The following is a 23,099-nucleotide window of genomic DNA, read 5'->3' on the forward strand; positions in this document are numbered from 1 at the left end:
AGACGTAAACCAGGTCGCACAGATGTATCGTTGAGATAATTGTGACTTTAAAGCCATGTGGAGTCAATCTGCATTTCATTTTTTCTTCTGCTATTTGTTAGAATGTCCATATTAATAACTTCCCTTCATGTGTTATTTCACAAAGGGGAGTGAAATAATCTGCGTGGCTCTTATTCACACTAACAAGTCGCCATATTGTGAACATGCTTTATTTACACTGATGTAAAAACATGTTTTTGTTTTTTTTTTTAAACTGTGATTTAAAGATGCCAAACTAATTATACAAATTAAGAAAGAGATGTCAGTTTAATATAAACCTAATAGTGCTGTCCTGTGGGTTTCTACGGATGGTTACAGGTGTTTTTATCGTAATCTATAGGACAGACGACATGGCTTCTGTGCGTCTGGTTTATTGTCGGTTCATCAGTTTCATTGTTCCATCCTGCTGATGTCCTCTGTCTAATAACTATCTGACAGTAAATATCTGGTTCTTGATCCCATGTTTGACTACAAGTCTGATTCATTTGATTCACACCTTTTGTCGTTTCAGTAAACAGTAATGGTAATTAATTTGTTGATATGTACTGTATATTATTATTTATTTGTTGTTTTGGTAGTTCCGTTATTAACAGCTCGGTTTCACTTACCTTTCTACTTATATATATTTTTTTTATTATATTTTTAGGACAGTACAAGGGTAGATAGAAAGGGGTCTTCGAATCGGGACTCGAACTCGGGTCGCCCGAGATGATGCAGCTCCACTTCAAATTTGACTTTACTCCGTAAAAGTGAATGAATGTAGACGTTCAGAATAAAGTTATTTTTGTGTAAATAAAATGTAATACTATTATTTTATATAAACTTTAAATAGAATATTCCATGCACTGACTACGCGTTGGATCAAATATCGCGATAGTTGAACACGTACCTCAGGTCAGTTGAGCGTGGTCATAGACATATTATGCCTATGAGCGTGGTAACCTAAAGAATGTGAATACGTTAAGTTCTCTTTTCCTACGAACTATTTGTAAAATGTCCATATTTACTAAATTTGTAGTGAGGTCAGCCTGCTTTACTCGCAAATCATCTTAAAATCACAAGCATGTTAGACGCAGTCCAGTACCTCAGTCAGTCAAATGTGTAATAGCTATTAGCAAACCGTTAACAGTGCATGTTAACAGTTTCAGTACAAACCTTGTTTCCTAAATGGTCTTCTCGTCACCCCAGAAATACAGTTTTTTTTTTTTTACTGTCATTATTAGTACCACCCACTCACCATTCCATTATTACATTTTAAAGCTGTTTGGTTGCTTAATTATTGACACAATAAGTAACTAACGGATGTGACTATTATTCTTATAAATTAACATCAGATTACTTTATTGACCATACCCATATTTTTCATATTTTCTACTACGTTCTAGTCTCAACTCAAACCACATTACCCCAATCTATATATATATATATATATATATATATATATATATATAGCCCTCCACGTGACCAACATGGTGGTGCCTGATGGAAGGCAGAAGCTTTATATCCATGGACTGAAGCTTTGTAGAGAAGAGCCAGTTTCCCATTCCCCAGCAAAGCACGGAGCCGCTTACTTTTCTCTTCTGTTAAATCAGAAGTGAGGGACTCCATGGTACCATCTCTCACTTGCATTTTTTGCCTTGAAGACAAAAACATGCAAATACAAATATAAACTTGAGCTTCATCCACAAACGGTACGCTTTTGTGTCCTATTATTCTTTTTTTAATGCAGTGTTTGTGCTCACTGCATTAATCAAGCTAATTTCTATTACAGGAAAAAAAGACAAAATAAATCTTTTTCTTTAATTTATGAGCAATATAAAGTACAATATACAAGACCAACATTTTCTGAAGGTTACATTCTTTAAGTGACCATTTGTAAAAGACTCACTTTTCCTCTGTGACTTGTGTATTTGTTTATTGCTTGTTTGATTCTCTAAGGCTCAGTTAAGTTTTATTTTTTTGTACTTACATTTATTTAAAGCTTGCTTTCATTGTTTCTGTGAACTGCCTCTGCACAAAGAGTTATATGAATTGGCAGATCAAAATACATTCAAATAACAATAACAAACAATTAGAATTTGCATGTAATATTTAATGCTCTTATAATATGCATATGTACCTTTCGCAGAGCACTTGCTGTGAAAATGCTTCACTTGTTCTTTGAATGTTACACCCAAGACAAACCTGTTCTGTCAAGTTCCTTCATTCCTGTGATACAGGAACATTTTGAGCATTAAAATTGATCAACTGTCAAATTAGAGATGTCTTCGAGTTCGAGGGGGGCAAACCGAGCCGGACGATTTAGTCAGTCGCACTTTTAAACACATTTTAGTAGTTTTGCTATCCACCTTTTTCTTCAACGCCGAAGTAAGCCTATGGGCGAGACTTCCGGTTCATTAGCCGCTATAGGTAAATAACGAGGAGAATAATAACAACGTGCAACCAGTGTGTTCATAATTAAGATAATACATTAAAATAATATGATAAGACACACCAACTTTCAATATCAAGCAGCAAAACGAACTGTTTTGTTCAGCTAAAAATAGCTGTACGGAGTGGACGCAGATGAGACCGGAAGCCAGACCCATAGAATTTACAAATGGCCACGCCCATTTTTACGACAAGAAAATGGTGGATAGAAAATCTACAAATTCATACTCTAGCCTTGTCCAAATACCCACACTTGCGGTCTTTGCACTTGACCACTTGACTACTTATATGCAAAAAATACTTTAGCTGGGTTTCTACAGGTAGGGTCACAATTATCTACAGTGTATGAAGCTAAAGGTTTTTGGGTTAAGGTTCATAATGTAGAAAATTTTTAACATTGTATGCTGTATGTGCATAGGTAGCTAGCAAACAAGGAATACAGCTGTTAAGCTAATAGTCACATTTCTATGTCCATAAAACAGGTTCTGAATGAATTATGTTACTGATACCTAATGGCCAAAAGCAATAGCAAAAGTAAGCTAATAGGTCAATATTATTAAATTGCAGACAAAGATTTTGAGTAGCTAGGTTGGCTTGTACACTTGTACACCCCCTTCTAATGAACAGGTTTGACTACTTTAGTAATTTCAAATTTTTAGTAAAAAAGCATATAATGCTATTCTAGGGAATTGTGTGCTTCTAATTTTAGTTTGATATATAGTTTTGAACAGGACCATTTTCTATTCTAACACAGCAATGCCTCTGCGTATAAGGCAAGGTTAAAAAAAAAAAGACTGATTCAGTCAGTGTGGAAGAACTTGACTGGTCTGCACAAAGCCAGGTCCTAATCCCAGCTGAACACCTCTGCTGTGACTTTAAATCCAGACCTTGAGCCAAAAACTCATCACCAAACACCTGTGACTTGTACACACATATGGACAAATGTATTGGGACACCCCTTCTTTAGAACAGAAACAGGCACTTCCAAAACTGTGGCATCAAAGATGGAAACATAATTCATGTATTTAAAAATTGTATTTCCATCTTTGTTGTCACAGTTTGGGAAGTATCTAAAATTATTGTAGGCATATATACAAGTCATTGGTGTTTGACGATGAGTTTTATTGAGTTTTCCCAATACTTTGGGCAATATAGTGTATGTTTGGTGTGGTACGGGCCCAACCTCATATTCTTTCATAGGGCCCAAAATTGCTAGCGGCACCCCTGCTCCAGGGTGATCCAGTTCAAGAGCCAAATAACACATTGTCATAATATTTAATTGCAGAATTGATTTTAATAATGTTTACTTTTAAATGTAAGGAATAACTAATTCCAAAATGGATTTTTCCCATGGAAAGGTCTGCATTTCTTTTAGAACAGTGTGACAGTTCTAATTTGTAATATTGATCTTACAGCATTTTCGCAATAAAGCCACAATAAATAAATGCAATATAAGTAATACACCAATTTTCTGGCTTAAGATACATTATCATGCAGAGATGGAAGCTAAGCCACCTATATCCTATTCAAAGACAATGTAATATTATGGACGCATCTCAGCAAAGCATTTTAAAAAACATTGCCCTCCACATGACCAGCATCATCCAGATAGTCGTCTGCGAAGTTGAGCATCTGCTGTAGAGCGGTGAGCAGCAGGACGTCACAGTTGAGCTCCAGCTCCAGCTCCTGACTGTAGTTCTTCACCGGTAACACACAAGACACCGGCACACCCAACCGAGAGCTCACCTCCTGCACCTGCAGACACAAAACAACACCTCACTCACTCTGAGTCCTGTAGCAACAGACCATCTGATCATGTGACCGCGTCTCACCTTCGACTTGATGTAGGAACTGACATAAAGGCTTTGAAGATTTTCCTCCACTAGAGGACATGCTTCATCTACTTTTGTCATCAAGACGATCTGAGCGATGCCTGAAATTACACATTTTTAGGTAAGTTGTGTGCAACTCTATCAGGTAGATCAATGTACAGCCTACTTAGTAGTCATAAGGTGTATGTTCTCTTACCCAGTGAGTTCACTTTTCTGCGTATGGAAGCAAGTTTTTCCTGTAGTTTATCAGATATGAGGGAGATTTTGGTGGCGTCTATCACATACACCACACAGTGGATCTTCTCCTGAAGAGATGCAGGTCTGGAGGCCTTTTGCTCATCAGGTTGAAACGGTGCTGTGGTGTTAAACTAAATAGAGGGGATTTAGCATGAAGCAAACCATTTCTACTTCAACCTTCATTCATTTTGGAGATGAGTGCTCTTACTTTATAGCGGTCTGGTACGTGACCTTGAAGAATGCTGCTGATGTCCTCAATATCCAGTCCTGCACCTGATTGCTCCTCGAGTCCCATGGTGTCACACAACACAAATGGCAACGGCTTTCCTCCACGACCGTCTTTCACTGGATATGTGCGAAACTACCAACCAAGAAGAGAATCACATCAAGATCTGAAGTCCTCAAGAGACGTTCCTTGAACTCTAATAGAAAATACAATAATTGTATTGAATCTCTACCTGTGTGGTGAGACTAGTGCCTGCAGATCCTGACATGGCTTTGCTAGTCATTCGACCCATGAAGATGGAGTTGATGGAGTTGAAGAAACTGGATTTTCCAGCACCTACAGGACCGATCATTAGGATTCTGACCCGACTCACAGACGTCACCAGGGGTTTATATTTCCTGATTATTTCCATGAGCTCTGCTCTTTGTCTACAAAAGAGTAGATCAAACTTAATCAAACTTAAACTGTATCTCATTACTGAATTAATTCAGCAACAGGAAAACATACTCAGCTGTCCACAGAACATTCCTCCACGGCTTCTCTGCACTGACCTGAGGCTCTAACAGAGTACTTTCTGTTTGAGTAAACAATTGACATTACATTAGTAATTATTGAAAGTGACTGGAGTTATAATATAATTTTACTGTACATAATTGTATTCTTCTGATAATTGACTTACTCTCTTCCACTTTGTACACCTCACATTCACTCAGCCGAGCGTCATCCCCATATAGTTTGGCAGCACTAAAACCAAATGCATTACCCCTTGCACCAATAAATAAAGGTGCTCCTTGATTGTACACATGTGGTTGATTGTTGTAGCAAAAGTACAACTGTTGGCCAAAGTTGGGCCCTCCAACATCATCATAGCGTGCATAATGTCCACTGTTAACGTCAATGCAGAGACGAGCTCCACCATGAAAGCTGAACAGGAAAGCCTCCTCATCTGTAATATTCTGCATACTTTGAGAATAATCTACACTAGTGTATCCACCAAAAGTGTAGCCTGAACGGTTGTAGGCTACAAGTAAAGTGGGACCCTGACGGTCACATCTCTGATGGAAGGCAGAAGCTTGATATCCATGAACTGAAGCTTTGTAGAGAAGAGACAGTTCCACATTCCCCAGTAAGCCACAGAGCTGTTCTCTTTGCTCTTCTGTTAATTTAGAAGTGAGTGGAGCGTTGCGAGTGCTGGATGCCCCGAAAGCTGAATACATCTAAACAAGAAAATTAATATATGTCATTTGAATTCTGTAGCAGACACACATAGACAGACACGAGCATATGGCAAGCCGTTTTAGCTTAAAATGCTCAGACCGTTACTCATCATAATTGCATTTTTACTAGTAACAATTCAGTTAGAGAGCTCTACAATTAAATTCTTACTAGTAACAATGCCAATTACAGAGCTCTCTAATTCAGTTCTTACTAGTAACAATTATAATTAGAGAGCTCTACAAATTAATTTTACTAGTCATATGTCTCCATTGACTTCCATTCATTTTTAATTACAGAGCTCTACAACAGAATTTTTACTAGTAAGAATTACAATTACAGAGCTCTACAATTGAATTCGTACTAGTAACAATTCCAATTAGAGAGCTCTCTAAATTAATTTTTACTAGTAATAATTATGATTAGAGAGCTCTCTAATTTAATTCTTACGAGTAAAAGTGCAATTACAGAGCTATATAACTAAATTATTTTTAGTTACTAAAGTTACTAAACTAAACTAAACTTTAGTTACTAAACTAAATTTAGTTTTTACTATAGTAAAAAACCACATTAAAGATATGTTTAATTGCAGAGCTCTGTAATTGAGTTAGAGTGCTCTAAATCAGTTCTTACTAGTAACAACTGAATTAGAGAGCTCTCTAAATGGAATTCTTACTAGTAAAAACTGAATTAGAGAGCTCTCTAAAGAGCTCTCTAATTCAGTTGTTACTAGTAAGAACATTGACTTCCATTCATTTTTAATTACAGAGCTCTACAACAGAATTTTTACTAGTAAGAATTACAATTACAGAGCTCTACAATTGAATTCGTACTAGTAACAATTCCAATTAGAGAGCTCTCTAAATTAATTTTTACTAGTAATAATTATGATTAGAGAGCTCTCTAATTTAATTCTTACGAGTAAAAGTGCAATTACAGAGCTATATAACTAAATTATTTTTAGTTACTAAAGTTACTAAACTAAACTAAACTTTAGTTACTAAACTAAATTTAGTTTTTACTATAGTAAAAAACCACATTAAAGATATGTTTAATTGCAGAGCTCTGTAATTGAGTTAGAGTGCTCTAAATCAGTTCTTACTAGTAACAACTGAATTAGAGAGCTCTCTAAATGGAATTCTTACTAGTAAAAACTGAATTAGAGAGCTCTCTAATTGAATTAAAGTGCTCTCTAATTCAGTTGTTACTAGTAAGAATTGCATTAAAGAGCTCTCTATTTCAATTGTTACTAGTAAGAATGTAATTGCAGAGCTCTTTAATTCAGTTACAGAGCTCTCTAATTGAATTGTTACTAGTAAAAATGCAATTATGATGAGTAACGCTGGGAATATTTTAAGCTAAAACGGCTTGCCATACGAGCAGTCAGATTACTTGTTTTCTGAAAGCCATACATGAACTAACTGAAACTAGGGCTGTGAATCTTTGGGTAGACAGCGAATCGATTCGATTCATGATTCATAGGTTTTCGATTTGATTCAAGAACGATTTTTGCAAATTCAGAACGATTCAATTCACAATTAAATTCGATTCGATTAACGATTCGATTCTGCGTTCTTTTAATGCATTCACAGAATTTTTTCAATTCTTCCCCTAAATTCTTTAAATGCTTAGTCGGGGCAAATTACACAGCAGCCTTTATGGTTACAGAACCATAGGTTAGAGGGAAAAAAACACTTTTGTCCATTGTTAGATGCTAGTTTAATGATGCTATGGCATATGTGGAAATTTATGTAAGCCAAGATTTTAAAAAAGAGCTTTATAGGCTAACATTTTGTCACACCAGGGGCGTAGCCATCATTTCAGAAGTGACAGAGATGTCAAATACAATCATTTTATGCATGTATGTATTATTTTTATTTTTATTTTTTTTACAAGGAATTTCTTATCTCTTACTTTGAATTTGCTATAAGAAATCAAATACATAGCTGGACAATAATCAATCATTCGTAATCTATAATTTTTTCCTAATGGCAATTTTATGATTGTTTTATTTACTACAAACAATTATTACAATTTTCTGACAGAAAAGTATAACTACTTCACTTTAGCATTACTGGCCACGAGTACTAAGGAGAGATCACACATCAGCTGCTCAAAAAACCCTGTTCTAGGTCTCCATTCATTCGTGCTTGTAGTAATTTAATGTGTATATATTTTGAAAGCATTGAATCGCTACAGAAATCGCGATTCATTCGATTCTTAGCGTTTTAAATCGATTAGCCTACTGTCTGAAATCGGCGATTCACCATTGAAAAAATCCATGTTTCAAGATCGATGCATCGAGAAAACGAGTGAATCGTTACACCCCTAACTGAAACTCAGCCGGAATCGAAACTGAAACTAAAGCAAAATCTGCTCCAAGAAAATATAGACTATAGTAGGCTATTATTTATTGTTTGTGCACATTTGTTTTTACTTTTATAAATTTCATAACGACCTTACCTTTGCCTTTCGCATTCCCCTTTCTCTGAAGAAATGATGAAACTACTGATCTTACATAAATGTTCTCTAGATCAGTGGATGAAACGCTTCTTTAGTGGCTATTTTACACCCACAGGCGAAGGCGTAACGTTAAGCTCTCTGTTCCCTCCAATCAAAGGACACAGCCTCGTAATCGAAACTCTTCGCTCTAGGCGATAATATTTTTGTAGCTGTTTGAAACTTATCGTTGACCTTTTCACGTTATATATAGTTGTATAGTTATAGTAACGAGGAAATTAAAATGAATAGGCTATACTGTACACCTAAAATAACTGGACGCAGATGACAACAGAAGAATTATCACGTTTAATTTAGCAGATTTTCACTGATCTTGTGAGATATATCGACTCTTTTGTTTATTTGATGTTTAGCAAATGATATTTTTAACTGCTTTAACTAGTCTATTTAAATATAATCAGTGCTACATTTTTTTTGTCTCAAAATATCTAATAGACATTATTGCCAAAAACATTTTACAAAATAGAGCATAAAGTGACAGCTACCTGAAAATCACAACAAAATGAAGAATTTACAATCCTTTAATATACATCAGGATAGAAGCACAAGTGTAAAAAGTACAGAGAAATTACACACATTGAGGTGAAAGTTTATAAAATGTGTACTGACTTAACTATATACTTAATATTTAAAAATAAGAAGTAAACGTAGTTTAGTAGACCAAAATATGAAATTGATCGTCATTTGCGATGAAATGAAACACAAAGGACAGAGAATGACCAGTGTGTGATTAAGTTACAAAAATGATTCAAAGAGCTTTTAATTTGGCCTTTTCTGAATCTGTCAGCTGCAAGAACTGTACAAAAATTATTTAGTGTTGCCCTCCACAGGACGAATATCATCAAAATAGTCGTCTGCAAAGCGAAGCATCTGCTGTAGAGCGGTGAGCAGCAGGACGTCACAGTTGAGCTCCAGCTCCAGCTCCTGACTGTAGTTCTTCACCGGTAACACACAAGACACCGGCACACCCAACCGAGAGCTCACCTCCTGCACCTGCAGACACAAAACAACACCTCACTCACTCTGAGTCCTGTAGCAACAGACCATCTGATCATGTGACCGCGTCTCACCTTCGACTTGATGTAGGAACTGACATAAAGGCTTTGAAGATTTTCCTCCACAAGAGGACATGCTTCATCTACTTTTGTCATCAAGACAATCTGAGCGATGCCTGAAATTGTTGAGGTACGTTTTAAGGTGCTTCACATGTAGCTCTATGTACAACCTACTTTGTATTAATCACAAGATTGGTGTAAATATGTTCACTCACCCAGTGAGTTCAATTTTCTGCGTATGGAAGCAAGTTTTTCCTCTAGTTTGTCAGACATGAGGGAGATTTTGGTGGCGTCTATCACATACACCACACAGTGGATCTTCTCCTGAAGAGATGCAGGTCTGGAGGCCTTTTGCTCATCAGGTTGAAACGGTGCCATGGGGTTGAACTGAATTGAGAATAATTGAAATTAAAGATCAATTTTATTGATAAATATACATTTGCAAGCCAAAAACATGAACCTATGCACTTACTTTATAGCGGTCTGGTACGTGACCTTGAAGAATGCTGCTGATGTCCTCAATATCCAGTCCTGCACCTGATTGCTCCTCGAGTCCCATGGTGTCACACAACACAAATGGCAACGGCTTTCCCTCACGACCATCATTCACTGGATATGTGCGAAACTACCAAAAACAGACTTTCCTCCACGACCGTCTTTCACTGGATATGTGCGAAACTACCAACAAACAGGAATCTTTGTGGAACAATTGTTTTATATTACAAACTGAAGCAAGTCCTGAAGTTCTGCCTAATCTGTACCTGCACAGTTAGACTAGTGCCTGCGGATCCTGACATGGCTTTACTAGTCACATGACCAGTGAAGATGGAGTTGATGGAGTTGAAGAAACTGGATTTTCCAGCACCTACAGGACCGATCATTAGGATTCGGACCCGACTCACAGACGTCATCAGGGGTTTATGGTTCCTGATCATTTCCATGAGCTCGTCTCTTCGACTACAAAGCAGAATCAGATTGTTCTATTACATTAGCAAAAGAGAAATAACAAAAACAGGAAATAGTGGAAACGCACTCAGCTGTCCACAGAACATTTCTCCACGGTTTCTCCTCTGCAATGACCTGACCTGAGTGTATTAAAAAAAACACATTTGCTATATTGTTTGATATAGTTTGACATTCTTTATATTGTTTGACTGTGTGTAAAATGCATGAAGTGGTGAATACTTCCTGATTGTTGACTTACTCTCTTCTACTTTGTACACCTCACATTCAGTCAGCTGAGTGTCATTTCCATACAGTGTTGCAGATTTAAAACTGAATGCTTTATTACTACAATCTCCGTCATAGTATTCATTCCTTTCTTGACTATACACAGCTGGTTGGTTGTTGTAGCAAAAGTACAGCTGTTGGCCAAAGTTTGGCCCTTTAGCATCATCATAACGTGCGTTACATCCACTATTAACTTTGATGCAAATGGGGATCTTGCCATGGACACTGAACAGGAAAGCCTCCTTATCAGTAATATACTGCCCACTTTGAGAATAATCTACACTAGTGTATCCACCAAAGATATAGCCTGATCGGTTGTAGGCTACAAGTAAAGTGGGACCCTGACGGTCACATCTCTGATGGAAGGCAGGAGCTTGATATCCATGAACTGAAGCTTTGTAGAGAAGAGACAGTTCCACATTCCCCAGTAAGCCACAGAGCTTTTTCCTTTTCTCTTCTGTTAATTTAGAAGTGATGCTGACTTCTCCAACTTTTGATTTTTGCATCTGTGCAAAAAAATAATGTTTACAAAGTAAAAACTTAAACTGAAACACACCTTCTTCTGTGTCCACAGCACAACACAGTGAGTGAGTAAACAATGACAAAATGTTAATTTTTGGGTGAACTAACACTATTATTTTCCAAACTGTTTTAAACATATTGTAAACATGATTGATTTCATTTACAAATGTGAATTTCTGAACCATGTATAAAGACTACGTTTTCTTTTAGGGTTAATCCATTTGACTAAGAAGTGATTTTTAAAAAACCATCCAACAATAAAAAAATTTAAAAAAATGCTAAAAAAAATATTTTTCACGTTCCATAACTAGTGTTGACACTATAGCCTATACAAACGCATTCATGGGAGAAATTGAAACTAAAACTAAAAAGTTCAAATAAAAATACATAAAGTTTGATTCAATCCCAGGTCGATTAACGGTAGGCCTACACTTGTTTTGCTTCGGATAAATAACTTTATCCTTTAAGCGGAAGCACGTTTATTAACTATCACTTGCTAGTTGCCGTCTATAAAATACTTAGGAATATTTAAATATAGTAGCATAAGCGTAGCCTATATTTACCCTTGTACTTCAGTTTTGTACACGCATATACTTTTTCAGAGTCTCTTACGTTTCGCAGGTAAAACACTCGTTCTTTGCAGGAAAACTGAAACGCTTTCTCTTGTGAACTTCGAACTTTTGTGAACTTTGAAGTGCACTCATTTGCTATCACTGAAAGATTTGCCGGAAGTTTGCCTTTGAATTTCAATTCTTATCACCCGACGACTATGGCAAGCCGTATTATCTTAAAATAATCCCAGTGTTACTCGTCGTAATTGCATTTTTACTAGTAACAATTCAATTAGAGAGCTCTAAAATTAATTTCTTACTAGTAACAATGCCAGTTAGAGAGCTCTCTAATTCAGTTCTTACTAGTAACAATTACGATTATACAGCTCTCTAATTCAATTATTACTAGTAAGAATTCCAATTACAGAGCTCTCTAATTCAATTCTTACTAGTAACAATTTCAATTAGAGAGCTCTACAAATGAATTTTTACTAGTCATGTTTCCATTGACTTCCATTCATTTTTAATTACAGAGCTCTACAATTGAAATGTTACTAGTATTACAATTAGAGAGCTCAATTGAATTATTACTAGTAAGAATTCCAATTAGAGAGTTCTCTAATTCAATTTTTACTAGTAACAATTGCAATTAGAGAGCTCTCTAATTAAATTTTTACTAGTAAGAGTTCCAAACAAAGCCGGAAAATAACTGTTGCGCGTCTCCGAGACATGTTTCGTACTTGCATGAATCTGTTTTTAAATTAATCACTCAGTAAGACAGAGTCGTGCTGCCACCTAGTGGCCAAAATCAGCCACGGTTCCAGCACAAAAACACACTAATTAATAAGCTTAATAACCTAATTGAGCTTATCGAAAAAATACCCCAAAATAATTTTCCCCCTAATGTCTGACCAAAAAAAGAGAGAAAGAAAGAAAGAAAAAAGAAAGAAAGAGAAAGAAATTTTAAAACACATTTTGTCAAGAGTGATAATTAACCTATTAATTAGCCTATAGCCTATGTGTACTAGCTCAAATTCTGCATGCATGTTATAGTGCATAATAAACACCAAAATGAGGTGATATTTTGCCTGGTAAAGTATTTTCAAGACTATAGGCTACTCTTTATTTTCATTTTTGTGATATGGACCTAAGGGTCTGAAATAAAGAAATAATAATAATAATATTAATAATAATATAAAGGTGTGAATTAATTAAGTGATTAAATATTAAAACAAAACCTTTCCAAACTGTCATCTCACTCTTATGGTCATTCTGACATAATGAAAATGCTATCAATTCATGCTTATGGGGCTTTTATTTTGAAGTGTAGCACCACAGGCGGGATTTGGAAAGGCAAATGGGTGTAGTCGCAAATCTGTTTTGCATCTAATGAATACAAGTTTTTACTAGTAAGAATACAATTATAGAGCTCTGTAACTAGATTTCTTACTAGTAAGAATGTAATTAGAGAGCTCTGTAATTGCATTTTTACTAGTAAGAACTGAATTAGAGAGCTCTCTAATTGGTATTGTTACTAGTAAGAATTGAATTGTAGAGCTCTCTAATTTAATTCTTACTAGTAACAATGCAATTGCAGAGCTCTCTAATTCAATTACTAGTAAAAATTGCATTAAAGAGCTCTGTAATTGTAATTGTTACTAGTAAGAATTGAATTGTAGAGCTCTCTAATTCAATTCTTACTAGTAAGAATGCAATTGCAGAGCTCTCTAGTTAAATTAGAGCTCTCTTATTGTATTTATAACTAGTTAGAATAGATTTAGAGTGCTCTCTAATTGGCATTGTTACTAGTAAGAATTTAATGGTAGAGCTCTCTAATTGAATTGTTACTAGTGAAAATGCAATTACAAGAGTAACGCTTGGAATATTTTAAGCTAAAACGGCTTGCCATACACTTCAGCTTCACCTCGGCGTCAGGCGCGAGTCCAACGAAAGCGAACAGCTACAGCAGCCAAATCGGCTTCAGTAGAACAACTGTGAACTGCGGTCTGATGAGATGTTGTTAGACTATGTCAGTAAGACTCACTTTCCTGTCCCGTCAGCCGTTTTACTGTGCTCACGGCGCACACTCTTCCAACAGTACGCAAATATGTGGCGCACGATCTATACACTTCATCATAAATAACCAGCACAAGAAACTATGAGCATACATACCTAGTTCTGTCGTCAGCTAAGTCATGAAATTACCAAAAAGGCGATTAAAGCTGCAAACCGTTCATGTATACGCAGCACACAAGAACGTCTCTCGAATGAAATATATTCTGCAGTTCGAGATCACAATATAAGGCACAAGCTGCATATGTATTTTTTATTAGTAATTTAATGCAAATAAATTTGAGCACAGTGCACTTATACTAGAAAATATGCGAAAATGAAACCATTTAAATGCATAAAATAATTTTATATTCTGGCATTTATGTCTATGTTGACTTCCGGCCTTTTTCACATTTTCACTATCTGCATGCCTCATCCATGATTATGCAATGTTGGAGAGCAAGCATTTGGGAGTTTTGAGAAGCTGAATGAGCAATAAAGCTATAGTGAGCCCCTTTATTAAAATACCTGGAGGTGAGGAATAATACAAAAATTGTCATATTCACACATTAACACATTACTTGATCTAATTCACAAATATCTTACAGTTAAGTAGAAATTAATTGTACGCGGTTGTGTTTTAGGCACTAAAACAGTCCAGTATATTATAATCAAACACATTTTCATATTGAAATTAGTGATGGGTCGTTCTTGAACGAATCTTTAATGTGACTCGGGAAGAACGAGTCATCTCGGGGAGTGATTCGTTCAGTCGCGCATGCGCAACATCCTATAGGTTCTGTACTGGAATTAGTCAAGTAGTTCACCTGTTTCGAGTCTTCGGGTTGCATAAAAGAATAGTCTTAAAAGTCCTTTTTTTTTTTCTTTAAGACTGGTCAAATTTGTCAAAATTTGGTTAGTCTAAATTTAATCCAAAATACAAGACCGATTACCCCTTGGTTAACTGCTAGTTGGTCAAACTAGTTCTTAAGACAGTGTCAGAGCTAAGTTTATGCAACTGACCCCAGGTAGGCAAAAAAAAAAAACCCGTGATGAGAAGAGTTGGGATAATACAATCAGCAGTCCCAGCATTCCGACGGGATTATATTTCTCGGAGGACCACTGAGTTTGCCGAAAAACACTAGTTATGAGGTTTTGTGAGAAAAACAGATTTGGCAGATTCGCATGGAAACTAATCGCAAAGTAGTCTACACATGTGAAACACAAATTTCTCCTCCCGGAAAACTACTCCCATCCGAATAGTTCTTTAGTCACAGCCAGTGTAATATTTTGTTTGACTTGTTAGCTGAGGCAACAAGTATTAAACCCTTAAGCTGTGTTTTGTTTACAACAGTAACATTGAACCACAATGTTATTCAAAGGCACATCTAGTAATTTTTAGCCACATAAACAATTTTGTACAAAAAAGGAATAAGAGACCAGGAATGGCTGTAACATGTTTTGCTTTAACATATGCTCAATTTAATAACTCATATCTTTCTGTAATTTAACAATTATATTTTACAAAATGTCCAAACTTTTTAGCATATAGAAGCAAAGAAATATACTACAACAGAGCATCATGCAATCATGCATTAGCACTCAAACAAAAACCATTAGTGTTAAGAGCCTCAAAAGAAAAATTTCCACCAGCAGTGATTTATAGGAAGTCGTACTCCACTCGACCAGCATCATCCAGATAGTCGTCTGCGAAGTTAAGCATCTACTGTAGAGCGGTGAGCAGCAGGACGTCACAGTTGAGCTCCAGCTCCAGCTCCTGACTGTAGTTCTTCACCGGTAACACACAAGACACCGGCACACCCAACCGAGAGCTCACCTCCTGCACCTGCAGACACAAAACAACACCTCACTCACTCTGAGTCCTGTAGCAACAGACCATCTGATCATGTGACCGCATCTCACCTTCGACTTGATGTAGGAACTGACATAAAGGCTTTGAAGGTCCTTCTGCACTAGAGGACATGCTTCATCTACTTTTGTCATCAAGACAATCTGAGGAATGCCTACCAGATTGTATACCAATACGCAACATTTTACATTCTTTTAGCAGATAGCTTTATCCAAAGCAACTTACAAATTGAAATGTTATTTCTCAGATTATAGATCAGTTGTAGTATAATGTTAGTTTACTTAGCAAGTTTACTCCGGCGTATGGAAGCAAGTTTTTCCTCTAGTTTGTCAGACATGAGGGAGATTTTGGTGGCGTCTATCACATACACCACACAGTGGATCTTCTCCTGAAGAGATGCAGGTCTGGAGGCCTTTCGCTCATTGTGTTGAAACGGTGCCATGGGGTTGAACTTAAATTTAGAGAAATGTCAAGAAGAACAACTATTCATCAAACTAATCATCATACTCAAAGCCATTTTGGAGATACGTGAACCATCTTAATGCACTTACTTTATAGCGGTCTGGTATGTGACCTTGAAGAATGCTGCTGATGTCCTCAATATCCAGTCCTGCACCTGATTGCTCCTCGAGTCCCATGGTGTCACACAACACAAATGGCAACAGCCTTCCCTCATGATGGTCAACAACTGGGTATGTGCGAAACTAAAAGAATAATTGTTACAAACAAAGACAGGTCTTGACATCCCAGAGAAAAACTGTGTTGTCCTTTTAAATCTCTACCTGTGTGGTGAGACTAGTGCCTGCGGATCCTGACATGGCTTTGCTGGTAATGCGGCCCATGAAGATGGAGTTGATGGAGTTGAAGAAACTGGATTTTCCAGCACCTACAGGACCGATTATTAGGATTCTGACCCGACTCACAGACGTCACCAGGGTTTTATGGTTCCTGATCAATCCCATGAGCTGTGCTCTTCGACTACGACAGAGCACAACAATTGTGTGAGACCATCCTATGAAACCAGCAATAGTGGACAAGGAAAACACTATTTAAGTTGAAACATACTTAGCTGTCCACAGAACATTCCTCCATTGCTTGTTTATGGCACTGCTCTGAGGGACTGGCAATCAAAATGAATATGAATACAACGTATATTAGATTATATAATCACGTGAATCCTTTTCTGAAGACTTGACTTACTCTGCTTCACTTTGTACACCTCACATTCAGTCAGCTGAGTATCGTTCCCATACATTGTTGCCATATTAACACTGAATGCATTCCCTCTGTGATTTAACACAACTGGCTGGTTCTTGTAGCAAAAGTACAGCTGTTGACCAAAGTTGGGCCCTCCAGCGTTATCGAGACGTGCATAATGTCCACTGTTAACTTTGATGCACACAGGGATCTTGCCTTGAAAGCTGAACAGGAAAGCTTCCCTATCTATAATATGCTGCCCACTTCGAGCATAATCTACACTAGTGTATCCACCAAAGATGTAGCCTGATCGGTTGTAGGCTACAAGTAAAGTGGGACCCCGACGGTCACATCGCTGGTGGAAGGCAGAAGCTTTATATCCATGGACTGAAGCTTTGTAGAGAAGAGAAAGTTTCACATTCCCCAGCAAAGCACGGAGCCGCTTAGGAGCCGCTTACTTTTCTCGTCTGGTAATTTGCAAGTGATGGGAGCAACCATGGACACTTGCGATCCCAATCCAAAAGCCTGATACATCTTTAAATGATAAAAATAAAATTATTTTAATAAATAATGTAATCAATGTAACCATTGTGCCGACACCGGCGTGAATACGGAAATCATTCACAAGTTTTCACTTACCGATGCCATCGTAAAATGCTCTTGGCTCAGTTAACCATGCTAAATGTCTTCCATAAAAAAAAGTGTCAAATAACGAGTTATAAGAAGCATATAGTAAAGAGTGTACCGTCTATGTGATATCAACATGGCGGTGCGCGCGAGGCGGCCCGCTCGATGCAAATATATATAAAACAGCTTTTATTAGGCCACATGTGACTGGTATGAGTTTACCATCTCATATTGTAAAATATACGTTATTATTTCAAAGTTAATTTATTTGTGCAAAACGGCTAATTAGGTTAAAATCACCCAGTGAGCGATGAAAGAACTTTGACGTTTGAAATTGATAGCATTGCGTGTAACTTAAACACGTTCTTACATGATGGTCAACCACTTAGGCCTACCTTAAAAAAATATGAAATACTTTTACATTTCTGTAATATTTATGTCGACTCTGTATCTTACCTTTCACAATCCCGTTTCTCTGTCAAAGAAATAATGAATGCCTCGTCTGTAAGGAAGGTGGACAGTGGCCACCTAGTGGCTGCGTCCGAAATCTGAAAAATGCTGCCTTGGGTTGCATTTCAAAGTAGGAAGGAATTAAGGCAAATCTAAATCCAATTTTAGCTTCACTTCCTGCCTCAAACACTGCCTAATAAGGCAGCGATGAATCAAGTCAGCTGCCAACATTTCGGCGGCAGCCAGTGAGAAAGTAATAGTATTACAGTTACAGTATTTAATACATTTGTCAATGTATTTTTTTCCAGCTTAATTATTTCGTTCTATGATGGGTTTCTGTAAAGTGTAAAAATAAATAAGCAACGTCATGACCTGTTTATGACCTATTTATACATTGTGTTTTGTTATTTAAAAAAGTGTAGTCTTAGAAATGTGTATAATCAATTGTTAATTTTTATTTTAATCTTCCACAGTTTTGAAAGAAACTTTCACACTTAGCATAAAAATAAAAAAAATAGCCCATTTAGCAAAATAAGTTTTTTTTTATTTATTTTTTATAATGCTTATGCATATTGAATTCTCCATGTTTTATTTTTCTATTAATTTGCAGTCCTAACACATCATTCTAATATTACTATAACCTATAAACCTGATCATGGAACAACCATAAACAAACAACCAACTAACAAAAGCATGAAAATTATGTAAGTACCTTAATTGCATTTTCTTGAATGGATTTTTATGACTGTATAAGAACTAGAACAGGCAAACAGAAAATAATAATCTTCTAACTTAAGATGACTTATTGCGCTGATCAAGAGGTAAATATCCCGATCTACAGTACAATACACATCACTTTATTTGGGTTAATCCTCCATGGGACAGACATCATCCAGATAGTCGTCTGCAAAGTTAAGCATCTGCTGTAGAGCGGTGAGCAGCAGGACGTCACAGTTGAGCTCCAGCTCCAGCTCCTGACTGTAGTTCTTCACCGGTAACACACAAGACACCGGCACACCCAACCGAGAGCTCACCTCCTGCACCTGCAGACACAAAACAGCACCTCATTTACATTTATACATCTAGCAGATGCTTTTATCTAAACTACAATAGAAGAACATAAGTTATTCATCACAGAGCCAACAATATTCATAGTATGCAATGCCAGATTTATTAGAAAGCTAGATTAAGAAACAAGGAAGAGCAGATAAAACGAGCAGAGATTTTAAGATTTTTTTTTTAGCGTGTAAGTGCATTGGTTTAAGGTTGTGGAGAGGTTAAATGCTTGCGGAAGTGGTGTGTCTTCAGCTGCTTCGTCAGTGTTTGGATGGAGGTTCGCAGCTCATTCCACCAGTGAGGAACAGAGAGAATGAAGGTTTTGGAAAGTAACTTTGGAGAACATGTGACCGCGTCTCACCTTTGACTTGATGTAGGAACTAACATAAAGGCTTTGAAGATCTTTCTCCACCTCAGGACATGCTTCATCTACTTTTGTCATCAAGACGATCTGGGGAATGCCTGAAATTATGCAAATAACTATTAGTTAGTCATGGAACATTTGACAGAAGAGCTATGCAACATACATCTAAAAATGTTGTTACTTTACTTACCCAGTGAGTTCACTTTTCTGCGTATGGAAGCAAGTTTTTCCTCTAGTTTGTCAGACATGAGGGAGATTTTGGTGGCGTCTATCACATACACCACACAGTGGATCTTCTCCTGAAGAGATGCAGGTCTGGAGGCCTTTTGCTCATCAGGTTGAAACGGTGAGATGGGGTTGAACTGAATCAGGATATTTTAATGTAAAGTGCATTGAAAAACTTGAATCTAAATCTTGGTCATAAGCATATGTATAAGGCGATATCTACATTAATCTGGATACATGTAAAAACGCATCATTTTCTATACATTTTGGAACGCTGTTTTCTTCTTGTAATGTGGACTGTGAAAACAGAGGTATTTGAAAATGATGATGCATGTTTAGTCATGTGATGCATATTGTGCCAATAGATATTGATGTTTGTGCCTGCTATGTGCTATTCACTTTCACAGTGTTGCTTAAGATAAATGTTACTCTGTACAATCTTCATATCACATTCCTGCAAAGATGATTGAAAACATATTTGCAATTGCTGTCCTGTAGCAAAACATCAGGGCCTTTTAGTCCAGTAGTGCAATCTAAACGCACCAGTAAGTGGTGAGATATTTTGCTAGTAAAATTATCGTGTCAGAAGAAAAAATTCGAATTTCGAATATTCGTTGAATAAAAAAAAAATCCACATTCGAATGCAAAAACGTTGCATTCGAATTTAAAGTCTGCGTCAGCCGCCAGGCAGCCTTATCAGTGGCACACGAGATGCGATGACGATGTATGTGTCATTTATTGCATTTGAATGCTTTTGTTAGCCTATCCAGTTGAACCCACTAGATGCGGCGCTGCTACGTTGTTCATTCATATTTTGCGGAAAACGAGAGCATCAGTGTGGAGATGCTGTTTACGTCAAAACTGAAACCAAGTCGTTCACACAGAACGCATATTTATCACATTTTCTAGAGGGACATCTATCAGCGTTGCACTCGCGTCTCGCAGAGAGCGGCATGTTTAGAAAGCCATGTAAAATTAATCTAAGTTAAACTTTTAAAAAACATGTCTCAAGACTTTATGGCAGTTTTTCCCCATCCCACTGTATCTCATGTTTTTAAATGAAGAATATTTAAATAGAAAATTCGAATTTAGTTTTTCAGTCATTTTGACAGCCCTAGTCAGAAGAATAGCAAATTGTATTACAGTTACTGTATGTCTGGACTCTCAGTATCATCTCAGTGAGCTTTTATTATGTTTTACACATGCACAATAAGATGATTTTAACATTTTCTGTTTCAGTGTGAATAAGAAACCCTTGTGTTTTTAAACAGAAATGCCATTTTCAAATGTATGTATGTAGATGTACCCTAAGTAGCTTACTTTATAGCGGTCTGGTACGTGACCTTGAAGAATGCTGCTGATGTCCTCAATATCCAGTCCTGCACCTGATTGCTCCTCGAGTCCCATGGTGTCACACAACACAAATGGCAACGGCTTTCCTCCACGACCGTCTTTCACTGGATATGTGCGAAACTACCAACCAAGAAGAGAATCACATCCAGACCTGAAGTCATCAAGAGACGTTGCTTAAACTCTTAGAGGAAACACTATGAAAGCTGTTAAATCTCTACCTGTGTGGTGAGACTAGTGCCTGCAGATCCTGACATGGCTTTGCTAGTCATTCGGCCCAATCGGCTGACAGACATCACCAGGGGTTTCTGATTCCTGATCTTTTCCATGAGCTCTGCTCTTTGACTACAAAATGAATCACAACTTTAATTTTGCAGATTATTGCATAAAATCTGCAACACTTTGATAAGAACATTTAGTGGAAACATACTCAGCTGTCCACAGAACATTACTCCATGGTTTCTCCATGACCTGAAGGACTGGGAAATATTGAATAAAGATTATTATAGAACATAATTTCAGTAATGGTAACAACATTACAATTTAACTCTATAAGACCTACTGTATCATATTTTGATATTAAAATTTCTAAGGCCCCCAAAACTATCAAGAAGCGAGCAGGACTACACAATCTACTACATGCTTTTGTTGTCTGATACATAGTTTATACTTTTTGGAAGAAGTATAATTACAAAAACCTCACCATTCACGTTGTGGTATATATATATATATATATATATATATAGATAGATTCCTTGTTCTCTCTCTCTCTATATAAATATATATATTTAGTCTGCTATACTGTTATAATAGCTCAAAAACATTTGCAAAACGTTTTCTAGATATTTTTTCTATTATTTCATGTCACACTTTACAGGGTTAAGAGACTCAAAATTACTACATCTGTGTAAAACATACAGTGAGTGATAAACATTTTTCTGACAATTGACTTACTGTGTTTGACTTTGTACACCTCACATTCAATCAGCTCAGTGATGTCCCCATACAGTGCATCAGAATCAAAACTGAATGCATTCCCTCCTTGATTATAAACAACTGGTTGGTTGTTGTAGCAAAAGTACAGCTGTTGACCAAAGTTGGGCCCTCCAGCGTCATCAAGACGTGCATGAGATCCACTGTTAACTTTGATGCAGAGCGGCACTTCATCTTGAACACTGAACAGGAAAGCCTCTTTATCAGTAATATACTGCCCGCTTTGTGCATAATCTACACTAGTGTATCCACCAAAGACATAGTCTGAATGGTTGTAGGCTACAAGTAAAGTGGGACCCTGACGGTCACATCGCTGGTGGAAGGCAGAAGCTTGATATCCATGAACTGAAGCTTTGTAGAGAAGAGACAGTTCCACATTCCCCAGTAAGCCACAGAGCTGCTTTCTTTCCTCTTCTGTTAATGTAGAAGTGAGTGAATCCATGCTGAGCTTTCCCAATGTTTTTTTATTCATCTTTAACAAAAAATACAAAAAGACATGTATTACATAAGACGATAATATAAAGAAATAACATCCTTTTTTAAAAATCCTGAATGTCTTATTAATAAATTAAAATCAAAGATTAATAAATAGAGGAGAGTGGGGTAAGATGAGACATTTGTGGTCCTCAAGACAAGGGAAAATGAGGCAGAAGTACAATGAAAGTATAAGGTAATTTCAGGATGTTGCCTATCATTTTAAATTACCAGAATGTATCTATGAAAAAGGGTTCTTAAGGGAAAATGAGGCAGAAGTACAATGAAAGTATAAGGTAATTTCAGGATGTTTCCTATCATTTTAAATTACCAGAATGTATCTATGAAAAAGGGTTCTAAAAATATGGCTTCTTATTAAAAAAGTGTTCCCGTGGCTCAATTTGCCTCAGGTTAGGGGTAAATTGACCTAAGATGCACCATCTGGGTGTAAACTGTCCATCTGACTGAATCTAATTCAAACCCAAGTGAACTTTTAAAGATAATTTACCTCTTTTAAAAACAAATTTAATATTTTAATTCTTTAATTCTTTCTTAAAGCTAACTTTAAAAACATAAAACCAAAC

At 36.7% G+C, this 23,099-nt stretch overlaps 1 protein-coding gene across 2 annotated transcripts; it reads right to left on the reverse strand.

Moving 5' to 3' along the window:
• Positions 1-3,649: 3,649 nt before the first annotated feature.
• On the reverse strand, positions 3,650-22,513 carry LOC107669808 (interferon-induced protein 44-like). Of its 2 annotated transcripts, none has more exons than XM_016462208.1 (8): positions 22,003-22,513; positions 21,479-21,527; positions 16,562-16,757; positions 16,331-16,483; positions 16,093-16,230; positions 4,498-4,531; positions 4,302-4,402; positions 3,650-4,224 (listed from the first exon to the last, which is right to left on the reverse strand). In XM_016462208.1, exons 1-8 carry the CDS (start codon positions 22,511-22,513, stop codon positions 4,039-4,041), a joined length of 1,368 nt encoding a protein of 455 aa, XP_016317694.1. In that variant the 3' UTR covers positions 3,650-4,038. The 2 variants fall into 2 exon arrangements, with proteins under 2 accessions (XP_016317694.1, XP_016317693.1); XM_016462207.1 differs by lacking the exons at positions 4,498-4,531; positions 16,093-16,230; positions 16,331-16,483; ... (1 more) ...; positions 21,479-21,527; positions 22,003-22,513 and adding exons at positions 9,770-9,941; positions 10,027-10,179; positions 10,316-10,511; ... (1 more) ...; positions 10,759-11,290; positions 11,919-11,967 and having other exon boundaries at positions 3,653-4,224.
• Positions 22,514-23,099: the final 586 nt, after the last annotated feature.

Source organism: Sinocyclocheilus anshuiensis, unplaced genomic scaffold, assembly GCF_001515605.1.
Source record: "Sinocyclocheilus anshuiensis isolate Anshui unplaced genomic scaffold, SAMN03320099.WGS_v1.1 scaffold560, whole genome shotgun sequence".
In the NCBI taxonomy this organism is placed as follows: domain Eukaryota; kingdom Metazoa; phylum Chordata; class Actinopteri; order Cypriniformes; family Cyprinidae; genus Sinocyclocheilus; species Sinocyclocheilus anshuiensis.

What these genes read in the sequence shown, in the direction of transcription:
- LOC107669808 (XM_016462207.1), bottom strand. Translation starts at nt 11,290, where the DNA reads ATGCAAAAATCAAAAGTTGGAGAAGTCAGCATCACTTCTAAATTAACA. An exon ending in GGTGTACAAAGTAGAAGAGA is followed by an intron (nt 10,640 to 10,758) that starts GTAAGTCAACAA and finishes TAATACACTCAG; the next exon opens with GTCAGGTCATTGCAGAGGAG. An exon ending in AATGTTCTGTGGACAGCTGA is followed by an intron (nt 10,512 to 10,587) that starts GTGCGTTTCCAC and finishes TCTGCTTTGTAG; the next exon opens with TCGAAGAGACGAGCTCATGG.